This window comes from Coloeus monedula (genome assembly GCF_965178545.1).
Source record: "Coloeus monedula genome assembly, chromosome: 12".
Taxonomy (NCBI): domain Eukaryota; kingdom Metazoa; phylum Chordata; class Aves; order Passeriformes; family Corvidae; genus Coloeus; species Coloeus monedula.
Window position 1 is genome coordinate 3,397,701 of NC_138792.1, and position 15,854 is coordinate 3,413,554.

General features: G+C 47.1%; 1 protein-coding gene across 1 annotated transcript; it reads right to left on the minus strand.

The window, feature by feature from the left end:
- Window positions 1-1,888: 1,888 nt before the first annotated feature.
- Window positions 1,889-15,553, minus strand: LOC309577585 (serine/threonine-protein kinase PAK 3-like; the record flags this gene model as incomplete). The annotated part of the gene is made up of 12 exons (XM_082289714.1): window positions 1,889-2,017; window positions 3,110-3,247; window positions 4,276-4,472; window positions 4,590-4,689; window positions 5,388-5,505; window positions 6,352-6,464; window positions 7,344-7,392; window positions 8,178-8,241; window positions 9,169-9,316; window positions 9,752-9,862; window positions 11,098-11,147; window positions 15,355-15,553. The coding sequence occupies 12 exons, from the start codon at window positions 15,551-15,553 to the stop codon at window positions 1,889-1,891; spliced, it is 1,416 nt and encodes a 471-aa protein (XP_082145840.1).
- Window positions 15,554-15,854: the final 301 nt, after the last annotated feature.

Below are 15,854 nucleotides of genomic sequence, written 5' to 3' on the forward strand. Positions count from 1 at the left end.
CTTATACAGACCCAGAGCTTGGACGAGAGGGAACTGCAAATGTCAGGGCTGCCCTAGTCGTGCACGGAGACCTCTTTGCTTTGCTGTTCCTCACACACTGTTCCAGGCTGTGGGAGCTGCTTCCTGCAGTGTTCCCTATGGGATGGGTGCCATTCCCAGGGCTTGGCTTGGCCAGCTGGTTGGCCTGGGTCAGTGTTGGCCCTGAAAAAGGTTCCCCTCTGAGATGGCACTGGAGGTTTGTGCCTCCCTGCCCCACGATTTGGCTGAGAAAGCTCCTGAGCCTGCTGAGGGCACAAAGCCACCTCAGCTCCAAGGTGGAGGGGAGTCCCTTGGCTCTTTCCTTGGAGCTCCACAGCTCTGGCCCCCAATCCCAGCACTACCACCCCGTTCCAGCCTCTCTAACGGGCTGTCCCCAGCATCAGTGGGACACAGGGAGCATCACCAGCAGTTCTTGGGCACCTACAGCCTGGCAAAGGGGGAAGTCAGGGTAGGGAACATAGATATGGTGATTTTTAGGCCTTGATAATGATGCCAGCTCCAGACATTCCCACAGTTTCTCCCGGTGGCATGGGGACAGGCAGCCCTGGAGCACCACTGCTGGGCACTGCTGCCCTGAGGGACTGGCAGTGCTGGGAGCTGTGGGAGGCTCAGCTGTGCTGGGGCCAAGCAGGATGTCTGGACCTCTGCATTTATTATTTTTGGGGAGTATTTGGTTTTGCCATCAGGAGGAGCTGATCCAGCCTGGGAACACAGCTGGCTCTGCTGGTTTCCAGAGGCTTCTGTCTTCCCAGGTAAACCCCAGGTGAAGCAAGGCAAGGGCAGGTTGACAGAGGCTTGTGCTGCTGCCTGCTTCTAACGTTGTTAGCTAAAATTGTAATTTTTTAACAATTAATATCAACATGTGGGAAGATATGTTTGGGGTTGGTTTTTTGGGATGGGGGGAGGGCTGCATTTATGTACACACTCAAGCCACCGTCAACCCCTCAAAAATGAAAACAGGTGGAAGTGGGTGTAAAATGTTTCATTGCAACCTTTTGTAACTTTTCAATACGAAGTGACCTAAATAAAATTTTACCAAAAATTTACAATTTTAGCGATTTCTGCGCCGGCAGCGGCCGCGAGAGGGCGCTCGGTGTCCACCAACACAGGTGTGACCACGGCCAGGTACCGACACCTGAACGCGGCCGGGTGCAACACACCCGGATAAAAACGGGGTTTCATTTACAGAGGATACCACATATCTATATTATATATGTATACATACACATGTATATGTGTACAAAGTACAAATATAAAGTACAAAGTACGTGTATGTCCATAGCTCTGTAAGACACTATACATATCATTATAATCCTTTAAAAATATATCTTATACTATATATTATAATATATAGTCTAGCTAGATCTATACATATAATAATTCTACAGTACATTATGTGTCTATGTACATTTGCATGCCTCCCATTTATGTTATATACATTTCTTTCTCTATAATCTCTATATATTTTATATCTTTCGTGTCATCATGTTCTGCCAGGTGGGGGGAGGACAGGGAATTCTCCAAACACTCCACAGTCCCAGCTGGCTGCCTGTATCCAACAGGATGTTTTGGCTGCCCTACTCTTCACCCATTTTTGGCTGGAAATGCAATTGCACTTTCTTCCTCATCCAGAAGTACCACAACTGGGAAAAACCCAGCCCGTGGGCTGCATTCCAGAGGCACTGTGCTCTAGAGTTGATGGATGAATGAAGGAGACCCTTCCCCATTTCCAAACCACACCAAAACCCCCATAAATGGGACTTTGCATCTTTAAGACACAACCAGCAATTCAGAAATGGAGGTAACCATTGGGTGAGAAGAGAGCAAATCTCCCAAAGGAGTGAAAATTTTATTCCTGATTTTTCTTTGAGCTGGTACTGCTGCCATGAAGTGTTTCCATGGCTTCACAGACTTTCCTGGCTATACGGATCATTTCAGGCAGGACGGAGAGACTCACAGCTGTTTGTAAAAATGGATGCTGCTCAAAGGGGAAAAAAAAAAAAAGAAAGAAAGGAACCATTACTTTCCAAACCCAGTTTCTCACAAGATGAAGCAGGATTCCTCTGGTTACCAGAAATACACGTAAGTAGGACTATGGGGACCATCTACACCTCAGTCTTAACATTCAGAGGCAAGTAATCCCATTAATCCCATTAATCAATTTATCAAGGTGTCTTCATCTTGCTGGGATTTTTGCTCTGCCAGCACTCTGGGAATGCCACTTGCTGTGTCAGGGCTTTTTTCATTTCAGGAGACTCAAAGGACTCACTTAGGTTCCTTTTTTCTAAAGGTAGGGGCTACTTCAGTTGTCAGAAAAGAGAAGTGCGAGCTGTTCCTCAGGGAACTCCAGCACCTCCAAGAAATGTTGATCCCAGTAGGATTTAGGTCTGAGGTGCAGGTTTTCAGCACCAAGACAAGAACAGCCAAATCTCTGACTGCTTGGCTGGGACTGGGTTCCTCTTCCACCACCACCATTTTTGGCCTCTGTACCTGGCACCATTCTACTGCAGTTCTCTTGCCACCAGCTAAAACTGAATGCACTCCCAAAGTGCAACACAGAAATGATCAGAGGGTGCATGGAACACTTTCCTCTGAGGAAGGGCCAAGAGAACTGGGATGGTTCAGCCTGGAGAAGAGAAGGTCCCAGGGATACCTTTTTGCAGCCTTTCAAAACTTCAAGGAGACCCATTTTTAGTAGGGCCTGTTGCAAAGGGACAAAGGGTTTTAAGCTAAAAGAGGAGAGATTCAGGTTAGATCTAAGGAAGAAATTGTTTATGCTGAGTGTGGTGAAACACTGGCACAGGTTGCCCAGATAGGTGGTGGATACCTGAAAACATCCAGAGTCAGGTCAGACAGAGCTCTGAGCAACCTGACTGAGTTGAAGATATCCCCACTCCCACTCATGGCAGGGAGGTTGGACCAGATGGCATTTAAAGGTCCGTTCCAAGCCAAAATCTTCTATGATTCTACTTTGAAAAGCACCAAGACTGGGGATTAACAGGAGAGGAGGGCACCTGGTGCCTCTGAGTTGAGCTGAGGAGAATTTCCCCTGCAGCCTTTGGCCCTTTACCTCCAGGAGCTCCCTGGCTGTCCAGCGAATGTTGGGGTTGGTGTCCAGGCAGGAGTGCAGGAAGGCGTGGAACAGAACTGACATCTCGCTGGGCATCCTCAGGGGCGGGTACCTGTTCTGGGTTATCAGGTCCTGAGCCTGGGGACAGAGGGAACACGGGACAGCCACTCAGCATCCCTGAGGTGACAGCTCCCCTGCAGGCCCCTCCCGGCTTTCTGATAGCTCCTGAGGCTTCTCAAGGGGCCCTGCTCAACATTGGAGGGTCAGGAAGCAGGGAATTTTCAGCCTCCACAGCAGTGGTGATAATGACCCTGAGAGCAGCTCAGCTGGTCAGAGCATGGTGCTGATAACAACAATCCCCAGATGGACCATTCACTTTAGAGTTGGACTCGGTGATCCCCGTGGTCCCTCCCAACTCAGAATATTCTGGGATCTGGAAATAATTCTCAGTAGTGTTTGCTGCCTTATACAAGGCAAAGGCAATCCAAAAGTGGTCTTCCAAGAAAAGTAAAGAAACTTTTTCAAAAAGAGTGGAAGACTGAAATCTTCAAAATTCTTTCCTTCCTCAGGAATTAGCTGTGCAGCATTTAACTTGGTTTCAGCTAATAGTCATGAGATTTTACCCTGGCATACATTCCTCCATTGTTCCTTGTTCATTTGGTATAAGACCTGATCATTTCATTTTAAGGAATTAGGATCAAAAACTGAAAACTTCAAACTATGTTTACTACAAGTAGCTTTGCTAATAAACACTTGTAGAATTTTTTTTGGGGGTAATAGATAATTATGGCATTACTAAAACCAGTGACCCTCCCTGAAAGGCACTGGTCAGAGTTGAAAAAGACTTCTAGGCCTGCAGATACACTTGGAATGCTTTTCCATAATAATTTCCTAATTGGAGAAACTTGCTGCTGTTGTTCAGAGCTACAGCTCAGAGAGAGATCAAACAGAGCAGGAGGAATTCAAGCAGTGCTGGAGGCCAAAATGGCACATTTTTGCACTGGCACGTGTCACTTCTCCTCTGATGAGATGTTCTGCAGGATCATTTCTAGAAGTGGGCCTTGGTGGAACTATTTCAGGCTGATTGGAGTGGGATTTTGGCTCATGGGAGACAAAACATGGCACAGACTGGCAAGGCAGTGGTGTCTGACATATCTACACCTTACCTGGACAGGGCTTTCTTGAAAGTACGGAGGTTCTCCCTCCAGCATTTCAATGGCCACGATCCCAAGTGCCCAGATGTCCACTTGGGTGTCATATTCCTTTCTTTTCAGAATTTCTGGTGCTAACCAGTAAGGAGAGCCGAGCACTGTGCACCGCGTGCGCCGCTCCGGGGTCAGCTGAGCGCACAGGCCAAAATCAGCTGAGGAGGAAAACAAAAATACTGGCAAAACCAGCTTCAACTGTGAAACCAAGCACAAGAAATTCCCCACTCTAAGTCTGAGAACACAGGGATGCTGTGCTGACCAAGAATACCTACTCAGTTTCACGGATCCGTCCATCCCGAGAAGAATATTGTCACTTTTGACATCTCTGTGGATCACATTCTTTGAATGAAGGAAGTCCAGGGCTTTGAGGCACTGAGAAAAAAGCCCATGAGGATAAAACTTAATTAACCTCATTTCATCACATAAGAAAAGGAAATGGCTCTAAAAGATTGAATTTCTAGGTAAAACACCAATTGTTGATACAGACTGTCCCCTCCAAACCCAGCCAGAATGGCTGCAGTGGCTGTGCTCTCTCCATCCAGGTGACAAAGGAGGGTTTGTCAAAAAGGAAAACACCTCTCCCTTCATTATGAAGTGGATCAGTTTTGTCTGGGAGGCTGCATGACAAAGGTTTTATGTTGGCCTCAACAGCAGACTTGGAAGCAGCACATCAGTCACTTTTCAGAAGCAAACACCAGTTGGGGTGCAATGCTCTCCTTTTAAGCTGAGGGCTGTGAGAAACGAGTCTCTATTTTAATCCACTGTTAGTTTAAAATTCTGCCACCAGCATGTTTGCTTTTACAGGCAAAGAATGCAGTGCAGACATGCTCCAGTGTAAAGAGGCAAAGTTTAGAATGTTAAATAAAATAAAGTTAAATTAAAAAAGAGAGTACAATAACAGAGAGTGTAATAACAGAGTATAAGAAATGCAGCTGTACTGGCAGGCAGCTCACTTAGATGCCCTTTTATTTTACATATCATAACAACAGCACTGAAACAAAGCTCTCAACATGAAGCTACTCCTGTCCCACCTTGTCCAAGCCACTGGAAGCACAAGCAGGGTCCCTTACCTCCCTGCTGATAGCAGCTATCATTCTTTCCTCCATAAAGATTTGGGTAAGAACGCTGGTTAAAGTGCCTCCATCCACATATTCCATCACGAGCCACAGGTCTTCCTCAACCAGGTAGCTGAGAGAAGAAAACAAAGGCATGGAGATGAATGTGCACAGCTAAATTACCTTGTGGAAAGGATTGCAGGGGAGTTTTGTCTCCAGGTCACTTGTAAATGGAGGCAGAATAAAATGGAGACATTTTTTGTAGGCCTTGCAGTACTTGGAATCTGTGCAGTCTAAATGAGAAAGACAAATCCATGAAAAAGGAGATGCCTTAGATGGCAAACAAGAGAAAAATGCAGTTTAGTAACAGCAGAGATCAGTCTGGAACCAGGACACTTGCCATCAACTGATTCATTATCTTATCAGTTCCACCATTCACTCCAGGAACAAGGCAACACAACTCCAATTATCCATTTATCCATGGGAGGAGGCTGTGCTCCACTGAGGACAGATGTTGGCCAACCATTTGGAAAACATTGCATAAAATACAGTCAGAAACAGGAAAATCTATCCAAAAACTGGCAAATTATGTGGTTCTGCAAGTGAGAATTTAGTCTTTCTGGCTTCCACAGCAATGGAAAATGGTGGGAGCAGCCCAAGGGAGATAATTTCTATGATGGTTTATCAGCACTTGTCATTAAGGCATAGAAAATACAATCAACTTGAAAAAACCAAACCCCAAAACAACACAGAGGTAATGAGCTGACAGGCTGTTGTTTTAGTAAGACCAGGTTTTTGAAAAGGCATTTCCAACTACATATGCCAGAAAAGATTAATGGAGACCATCCCCTCCCATCCACTGGAGATAACAAAGAAATAAGAAAGAGCTCCATGTTCTGCCAGTGCCCAAAGGGGTTTTTTAACCTTTGGCTTGCAGTGTGTGAATGAACATTCCCATGATAACACCAGAACCACTCACCTGTCTATATAATTGACAATATTGGGGTGCCTGTTCTCCTTCATGATCTGGATCTCACTGACAACGAGTTCCTTTCTGCTCCGTTTGCAGAGAGGCATCTTCTTTAAGGCCACCTAAAATGAAATTGGAGGCCATGGGCTCGAGAAGTTCTGCTGCAGGGGACCACAACGAACAGGGAGCGAGTGTTTTTGGAATGATGAGGCTGGGCTGTGCCAAACTGCCCCGTGACCTTGTGATCAGACACCAGAGCACAGGAAGCCACAGGAAAGAGCTGATTTCTCCACTTGCTTGGGTGCTACTTAGAGGACATTTGCCAGAGATATTTTGCCTTGTAAACTTGGGACAAATTGTCCCTAAACTATCAACCACAGATCTCTGACAACACCCTGCACCCACATGCTTCCCCCATGGCCTCAGTTTATCACCTCTGTTATTATTCACACAGGTTTTGCAAGCAGGATTTTGCGACTGTGAAAATATATCAAAACAGCTGGGAATCCTTTAGCAATTCTATGGGGTTTGGCCATTATTTCAACAGCTGCTGCTGGCCTTGGTTGCATAACAAAGCAAACACGTTCAGTACATGATGGATAAAATCCCACCCTAAAAGATCATAACAGTTACACACACAAAAAAATACAGTCCCCAAACTTTCTAACTTCTTGAACTTTGATTTTGCTACTCCAATGAGAATTCTGTACCACAGTTTAGATTTGCAATTATTTCCTGGGTTTCTAAAGAAATAACCCATTCTCTGCTATTTTAAGCCTTCATTATGTCCTTCTCTGTAGGATACCACTGCCCCTCTTGTGTTTTTCTGGTACTGAGTAGGAACAAAGTCTGTCCAAAATGTGTTTTGCAGGCTCACATTGGTCTGTGAGGAGCAGCCTGTGCAGGAAAGCTCAACTGGCCACCCAAAGGGGCAGCAGAGCTCCCAGCAGAGGGGAAACCCTGAAAAGCTGCACAATGTGCTCGGGGGTGCTGGGACTCACCACTTCTCCTGTGGTTGGGTCGATGGCTTTGTAAACAGTCCCAAAACCCCTGGAAACAAAAGCAGAAGGAGAAGAAAGGAGAAGCAGTTTAGGTGCTGGGAATGAAAGCCAGCCCAGACAGGAGATCTGTGCTGCCTGGAGTGTTTTAAAACACCTCGGTTCATCTGTTCTTCAAAAAGCTGCACAGCAGCCCAGCAGCCCTCTGCCATGCAGGGTGTCCAGGAGAAAACTGAGGCTCGAACAAAAAGAGCTGGTGCACAGATCTTCAAAACCTAAGGGCAGGGGGAGGGTGTGCCTACAAAACCGGGACAATAATATATTTAATTATTTTTCATTTTGCTTTGTTGTGTTGGGTTTTTTTCCCTTCTTTTGTGTATTTTTTGTGTATTTTTTTCCCAGGGAATGCATGCTGCAGACTACACAGGGTGGGGTTTTGTGTGACAGAGTGAGAGTTTATTATTTCATCTCTGGTTTCATTTGCTAAACTATGTGGTTATAATCTGGATTACTGAATAGTTTTTAAGCAAAATATTTGATGTAAATGTTATTGAGAACTGTTACCTGACAGCTGTGGGGTGGTAAGGTGCTCTTTTAGGCAAAAAAGTTTGAGGGATGGGAGATCTTTTGGGTGCTGCAGGTGAGAGACTGCCAGCATCAAGTTTTCTTTGACAACACCTTCTGACCACAGTTATTAATTCTGATCTGTACTGAGAGATGGGAGGATCTAAACCCAGTGGCTGATGATGTTTGGAGCTCGCCTGGCTTCATACTTGATATTACAGCAGCAAAATGCCTGGTCCATGACTTTGTAGAAGTAACTGCGATTGGACTTACCCTTGGGCAACCTTAACAAATTCAGTGTATCTCGTCACAGGGTCTCCCTCGGTCACAATGCTCCCTGAAAGAAACGAAATCACTTCAAACAGAGGCACCACCTTCCAGCAGATCTGAAATGCAGCCCCACTGTGAGCCCTTTGTGAGCAACAACGACAGAGGCAGCTCCAAAGCACAAATGGCTCCACAGATTTTCTGATTTTCTACAGCCCTCTGAAGAGTTACCCCGACAGGAAACCAAGCACGTGGAGAAATATCCACAGGAGACAGAAATCAGAAAAGAACAGGTACCAAAGCAAGAGTTTGATTTCTACAAACATTTAAGAGAGCTGGAACAACATGACAACAGAGCCTTTATTTGGGAATAAAGACTTTGTGTGTTTTAACAAAAGGTTTAATATTTCTGAAGATTAAATGTACCTTGGGTTCTGGGATTAATTTTTAAGAACAGGTGAACAGTGTTGCCAGGAGAGGAAGGGATCTTCCCAACTTTCAGCGGTTTCCAAAAGATTGCCTTTATGATTTTAAAGAACAGCATCTCATGTTATAATCAGTAATGATGGGGCTTTAAGATTCAAGACCCTCATCACTGATTACCAGGCTGAGTTCTGATGATGACCTTGCCTGTGCCACTTGAAGAACCACACTACTTCTCTTCAATCTAATAGATTGCTGTGATGCATTTTTGCTCCGATGACTTATCAGGAGACTAAAGAGAATTTAGGAACCCAAATATTCTGCTTGATTTGGCCATCAGCACCCAGAAGTTCAGTAGTTCATTCACTAGATCAAAACACCTTCTTCTGAACCAGAAACAATCTCTGCTTTTGCCTTTAGCACAGATGGAAGTGCAGAGAAACCAAACCCAGTCAGAGCCTCCCTCAGGAGCTCCTGAGAGAGCTCCTGCTTCCTCTGTCCCTTGGGCACAGCTGAAGCTGAGGGACACACACCCACACTGCTCTCTGCCAGACAAGAGGCACACCACACGTACTCAGTCGCTCCAGCACTTCCTCTGTGAGCTGTGATTTCTCCCATGGCTGGACCCTGGGTTCGTTCCGAGCTCTTGTGCTGAAGGTGTCAGGCAGGAGAAATGTGTCTTCTTCAGCTCCTGCATCTCCCAGCAGAGAGCTCGTGTGGATCTGTGAGGAGAAATATGTCAGGAAGGGAGCTTGCAAGGATCCCCTGAGCTCACATTTCAAGTGCAAACCCTCAGGAAGATGCTGTTGGCCACATCCAGTGCTCTTAAACTGTTTTTTGCTGTCCACATCACAAACTGAATGAACGAAAACAGAAGGCTGGTTTTACACAAGTTCACGGCCAGTTTCATGTTTAATTTTCATGGATTTTCTCAAACAGTCTGTGCAGAGGGGCAGGTACGCCCAGGAGACAGTTTCTCCTGTATCCTGCAAGGGAAACTGATGACTAAAAGGAGAAGTTCAAAACCAGTTTTCCAGGTGCCAGTGGCTGGGGTGAAGCACTGTGGCAGGACTTGAGCCCTCAGCATCTCCAGCTCCTCTCTGACCAGAAACTTGCTGCTCTGAATTGCACCAGTGGTAACCAAAGCTGGCACTTACTGATGCCATTTCTTCTTCTGCAGCTGCAGGTTCCTTGTCCACCTCCTCCTCCTTATCCTCTTCTCCAGGAAGGGAAGGAGCCAGCAGAGGTTCTGGTGGCAGTATTGTGGCCTAGGGACAGTCAGCAACATGAGTGAGAGTCTTCATTCTGGCACTTGGGAGGTTTGATAGTTACACACAACTTTAAGTTGCTTCGACATCAGAAACTGATCTAGACATGCACGTGCTCCTACAGCCTCAGTTCCCTGTGACACGTGTCACAGTAAAACTTAAATATCTATAAATTATGGGAGGTTGAAACAGCCCCAGCTGCTTCTTTGCAGAGGCAGAGCATTGCATCAAGTTGCCCCAAATTTGCTGTGTTTCCCAACTGCTCTAAAGCTGGGGCCACTTAGAGAACTGAAGCAAATCAAAGGCACCATTCTACACCTTCATGCTCTATTTAGAATGTCATCCCTTGGCTCCAGTAGAAATCCCAGTGAGGGACATCTCAGAGCAAAGGGAGACCTGAGCTGGTAACGTGGGGACATCCTGACTGTCTCACCACTGCTGTGTCTGCCAAACACCACAGCATCTGCCGAGGTGTCCCTACCCCTGGCAGAGCTGTTGGGAAGTCTTACTCTGCTCTGGTGAACCTCAAGCTTCCTCTGAAAAGTGTGTTTTATTAAAGACAAGGAAAGTGGCATCAAGTGAAAATCTGAAGTGTGAATGTTCAAAGGATTTTATGTTTATTATCCACACACTCTGCTGTGTACTCACAAACCCAGCATGAAGCTGCTCTAGCCCTTGAAAAAAAGGTGAAAGCCCTGTTCAGTCATTTGCTATTTATTGCACTAATATTAACCCTAATAAATTTAGTCAATATTAATGTGGATGTCATTCCTCTCTCTAAGATTGCTACTGCAACCCAACATTTATTGGCATGGATAGTTATTTAAAACCTCCTTTCAATGGTTCCAGTGAGTTCCATTATCAATTATAACCTTATTTATATTCAGCTATATATCCAGCTGCACTAAAGATAAATCAAGAAACTTGATAGAAATGGGATTCTAAGTTGTTAAAACTAAATTGAAGTGGGCTAATTAGACAGTATTGAAAATTGCTGTGAACGAGATATTCCACCATGGCTAAAATCAGCAATCCTCTGCCTGCAAAACCAGACTTTCATCTGCTTAAAATCTTTGAACAGAAAATGAGGAAACAGCCAGGGATCCCTTTGCTGCTGCTGCAAAACCAGACATGGCCATTTTTTAAGGCTGGCACACTGCTGCAGCAGGCAAAGCTCACAGCTTGCTCCACAGTTCTTAAACTCTAGAAATGTCAAAGGTTCTTTTCCCACTCACCGAAGGATGGGCTGCCCTGTATCCACCTCTGCTTAATTGGGTGATCCGATCTGCAGTGGGCAAGAGAAGATGAACCAGATGCTGTTAGAAAACTGCCTCTTGTGGGGAATCCTCCATGGAACAAGTCAGCCCCAACTGGAGAGCATTTTTCTTTCACAACATCCCTCCAGGAACAACGGTTCTTTTCCACAGTAAGCAGCAGAACAGGACAAAATACCAGATCAATCTTTTTCTACGGTTTTCTGTCTATTTTTTTGTGCTGTTTCATCAGTAAATAAAATAAATAGAAACTCGGTCAAGAAAATGCAAATTGTTCTTTAATAGTCAGTGATTCTGCTCTGCCCAAGAACTAAAGCAGTTTTCTTTTCTTTTTTTTTTGTTTGTTTTGGGGTGGGTTTTTTTGTTGTTTTTCTGTTAATAAATTGCATATGTTGGTTCTCTTTAGCTTGCTGAAAATGTTTCCCTAGAAAAGCTTTCCCAAAATCCCCCTTAGCCACGCGAGTTCTATTCTGACACAGCACAGAAACAGCTCCTGGGTTCAGGAGTTACACTTGGGAAGTTATATTTCCTCATGAAGGGGTCATGGCTATTTTAGCACACATTGTCATTAGTGAAATCCTTTAATTATGGGAAAAAAAAAAGATGTTTTCCCTCAGTCCTGAAGATAATTGCACATTTTTTAGAAGCACTTCTGAGAAGCTCTTCCAGTCTGCATTTTGGAAGGTGGCTGAAGCAGCTTAGACTCCCCACACTGTCCTGTGTAGGGAATGGAACCCCCTCAGGGTTGCCACATTCCAAATGCTGCCCACATTGAGACACCCCTTTCAGCAGAAGCTGTTGGCAGGAGCTCTACCAAACCAATGGCATCTTACTGGCATTTTTGTTCCAAAATCAGCTCAGTTCCTGAGGAAGAGCATAAAGAACACAGCGACCCCAGAGCCAGATATGCTGCACCTAGGGAAAGCACTACTTACTCCCTAGATGAGCTGTCACCAGCCAGGGTTTATCTGGATAAAAACACATTGCAGTTGTGACAGACAGAAAATCACCCGCTGCAGCACAGATTTGCCGGATCATTTCTGCAGAGCTGTGCTACAGCTTGCAGACCAGCATAACCCAAAAGCCAGATAAAACCCCCTGCTGGTTTGCAGGCAGCCCACTGAGAATTCCTGGAGGAGAAGGATCCTCGTGGAATGACAGCAGAAGGGAAGCATTGAGGAGTTCTGGATTGCAGGAATGGCAGTGTCCTGTTGGCACTGTGGGGACTTGTCAGCCTTTCATTGACACCCCAATGGGCCCTTGACATCACAGTGGCAGCTGTTGTAGGTTCACACTCTGTGGAACGGTTCCAGGCTGATTCTTGACCAGCTGGATGTTCAATTTTGCTCTCATTTTGGAGCCTGACATCCCTTTAAGGCAGCGAGATGTCAACCTTCCTCCTGATGTAAAGCTCGTATTTCTGCATGAAGCTCACCTGGAAATCAGCTCTGCGCTTCCATGGAGTAACGATGAAAGGCTCAGCTCGTTTTCCTGGTGATTCTTTGACTCCATAACAAAACTGCTCTCTATTGGTAGACAAAACAGTGCCTTTAGGAGCTTTGCACAGGACTTTTGATGCTCAGTAACACAAACACCTTGCTGAAATGATCTCTGCTCTCTGATTAAAGGGTAAACCCCACCCTGATGCAATTCATTTTCAGCACACCAGGGAACACTGTGGGGGAAAGACTCTGCCTCTCAGCTCTCACAATCCTACCACTGAGCTGTAGCACTGCTGCTGAGGATTCCCCTGGTTGAGCTCCTGTAGCTCTGCAGGTTCTCTGCTGTCAATGTACACAAAGCAGCTGGAAAACGCCTGATGCCCCTGCAAAAACATATTCCCTCGGATTTGTGGGAAAGCTGCAGGATCGGCTCCCTCAGTGGATGTACAGCTCTTCAATCCTCCTCCTATCCAATTTCTGTGTGCACAGAAGATGCACTCAGGCTCTGAATAGCTTTTCTCTCTGCAACAATGGAATATCAGGGCCCTTTCAGAACATAATTTCATCCATTTCGCTCCCTTCCACCCTCTCATGAATTACTAATTTAAAGTGACTTAATATCTATTCTCTATTCCCCGTCGGCTTTGCATATTTTAATTATGGCTTTTCCTAATCCTCATTTTCCCAGAACAGACTTAAATAACCCAAATTACCCCATCAGTAACTGTCTTTGATAGCTCAGTTACTGTAGCTAGTTTGTCACTTTTGCCAAATATGCTATTTTTGAAGTTTTTTTATAATACCAAGTGATCACACACTCTGTTCCACTAGCTTTTAACTACAAACCAAAAGTGATCTGCTGCATGAAATGCCATCTCCATCAAAATCTGCCTTTTTATTAATGCTAAATCACTTCCTTGAAGATTTTAGTGACATTTTGCAGCAATGTCTTTGCAGTCTTATCTTGGAGTGCCAATGGCACGTGAGGACAGTGGAGTTGTTGGGAGAAATCCTGCTTGTCTCTGCTCTACCTGAGGATTGTTCCAGTTCAGAACAGAAAGAGATGATAAATGTCCTTTACAAAGTGATTTTTCTGTCAAGACACACAGGCTTTTGTCAAAATGTTTATCAAGAGAGGAGCATTCACACAGCTATTTCTGCAGGGCGAGGGCATCTTTTGCCAAGACACTAACTACTGGTCCCAGAGAGCTGCTGCCCACAGGCTCCCAGGAGTGGCTGCAGCCATGTGCTTGTGCAGCACAAGAAAAAGAGCACCAGGTAAGTCAGGAAGCACCTGAAAAGAAAACAAGTTCACACTCATAGTTAATAATGCAGAAATTGGATCTGTCGTATTATTTTAGGAGGCATGGAAAATGTGACCTTTGCATTTTTATTAAGCTTTTCCTCTGTCACTCTGAAGCAAACTTTTGGAGGGTGAAATTGCATTTATTGTCAGGAAATAGAGACTCCAGGGGGACGGGATAGGCAGAGAGGGAGGGGCTGCAGGAGCAGACTGTGCCCCAGCAGCTGTGACCAAGGCAGGCTGCCAGGCAGTGGGCACAGTCTCAGCGCCTGTCTCATCAAGGTCATTGTGTTTTCCCAGTTTGGAAGGAAGCTCCTTGCAATCCTGTCTTTCTCTGCTCCAGGTAGGGCCCAGCCCCAACTCACTGAGTGTCCTCAGCAAGAGCTGGAGTAAGGAATGGCATTTGAACACAAGGCATGAAGTAAAACCAAACTGTCCAGACAAGAAATGCCAGCAGCGAAGGTGGAGCAGGATTCTGAGCTGCCCCAGGGCTCTTGGACCACACTTGGGTGTAAAATGTGGCACTGAGGTCATCAAAACAAAGAGAGCAAAGCCCAAAAGTGCCATGAGTCTCTGAGGAGTGGGGAGCACTGCCTGGGCATTAACCACAGCAACCACCAGAACTGCTCCAGGCCTGGGTTTCACTTTCCACCTGTTGAGACAGGGAGCTTCATCCAGCTTCAAGCATGAAAGAGCACGTCATGTTTGCAGTGTGCCTTGCTTCAACAGTGATCTTCTCCTCCCTGGTGGTTTTCCTTCTCCACGAGCATCCATCTGTTGGGAAATAGATTCATGAAAAAAAAAAAAAATTACTCAGATAATTAGCACTCAGGAACGATTCCTTTTCGAGAATTTCATTTAGTGTTATGTGAAGAGCTCTTTCCTCGTATGTTATCAAGAAATGTGCTCAACTGGGCTTTCCCACTAGCAGAGTGATCTGCACGGGGTGGCTTTACTTTGCCCTGCTTGTGCGGCTGCCCAGGGTTTACTTTTACCATCTGCCACGCTCACACATCCCTCGCATCCGCACTTGCAGCCATGTTCCTGCTGAGCTGAGGACGGGCCGGGACAGCGCAGCTTCACTGCAAGGGATCCCACACCCTGAAAGTCCAACCCGACCACGCTCGGAGCTCTGATTCCCCCGAGCGCCACCTCAGGAGCTCCCCTCACGCTGCACACCCCACTCCGGGCACAACTCCCAGTCCCCATCCTTACCCACGGATAAAAAGGAGCCCCTGGACTCTCTGCCTGCAGGGAAAGCCCCCCAAACACGGAGCCTCCGCGCTGTCCCGCACTGCCCTCACACAGCGGGGCCCCGCTTCTCACCCAGAGCGGCCCATCCCGTGTCATCCCTCCCCTGCCACCACAGGGCCGCCTCCGCTGCGTCCCCTCACGGCCCCCGCGCCGCCCGTCCCCAGCGCCCGCCACAGCCGGGCCCGCAGCCCCGTCCCCGTCACTGCGGGAGCCCCTCACCTGTTGCCATGGTGTCGCCTCTGGGGTCGTCGCGCAGCTTCCTCCCGCTGAGGCAGAGGATGCCCAAGCTGCCCGCCTCCTCCAAGGCTCGGACGGAGAGGGCGAGGTGCGCGGGCACCCCCAGCCCCGCCGCTGCGGTCCCGGTTCTGGTTCTGGTTCTGGTCCCGCTCCCAGCCCCTGCCCCCTGCCCGGCCGCCATCTTGGTGCGCCCCCAACCAGCCCCTCAACGACCACCCGGGGGGGCGTGGCCTCCTCCCGCCCCTCGGCGGCTTCCACCAATCAGCGGCGGCGGCGGGGCCAAGGGGGCGGGGCCTGGCCCGGGGCGGGGAGCGGGCGGCTGTGAGCCGCGAGCCGCCAGGGGGCGCTGCTGGGCCGGGACTGGGACTGGGGGAAACTGGGATTGGGGGAGACTGGGACTGGGGGAAATTGGGATTGGGGGAAACTGGGATAGGGGGAGACTGGGATTGGGGGAAACTGGGACTGGGGGAAACTGGGATTGG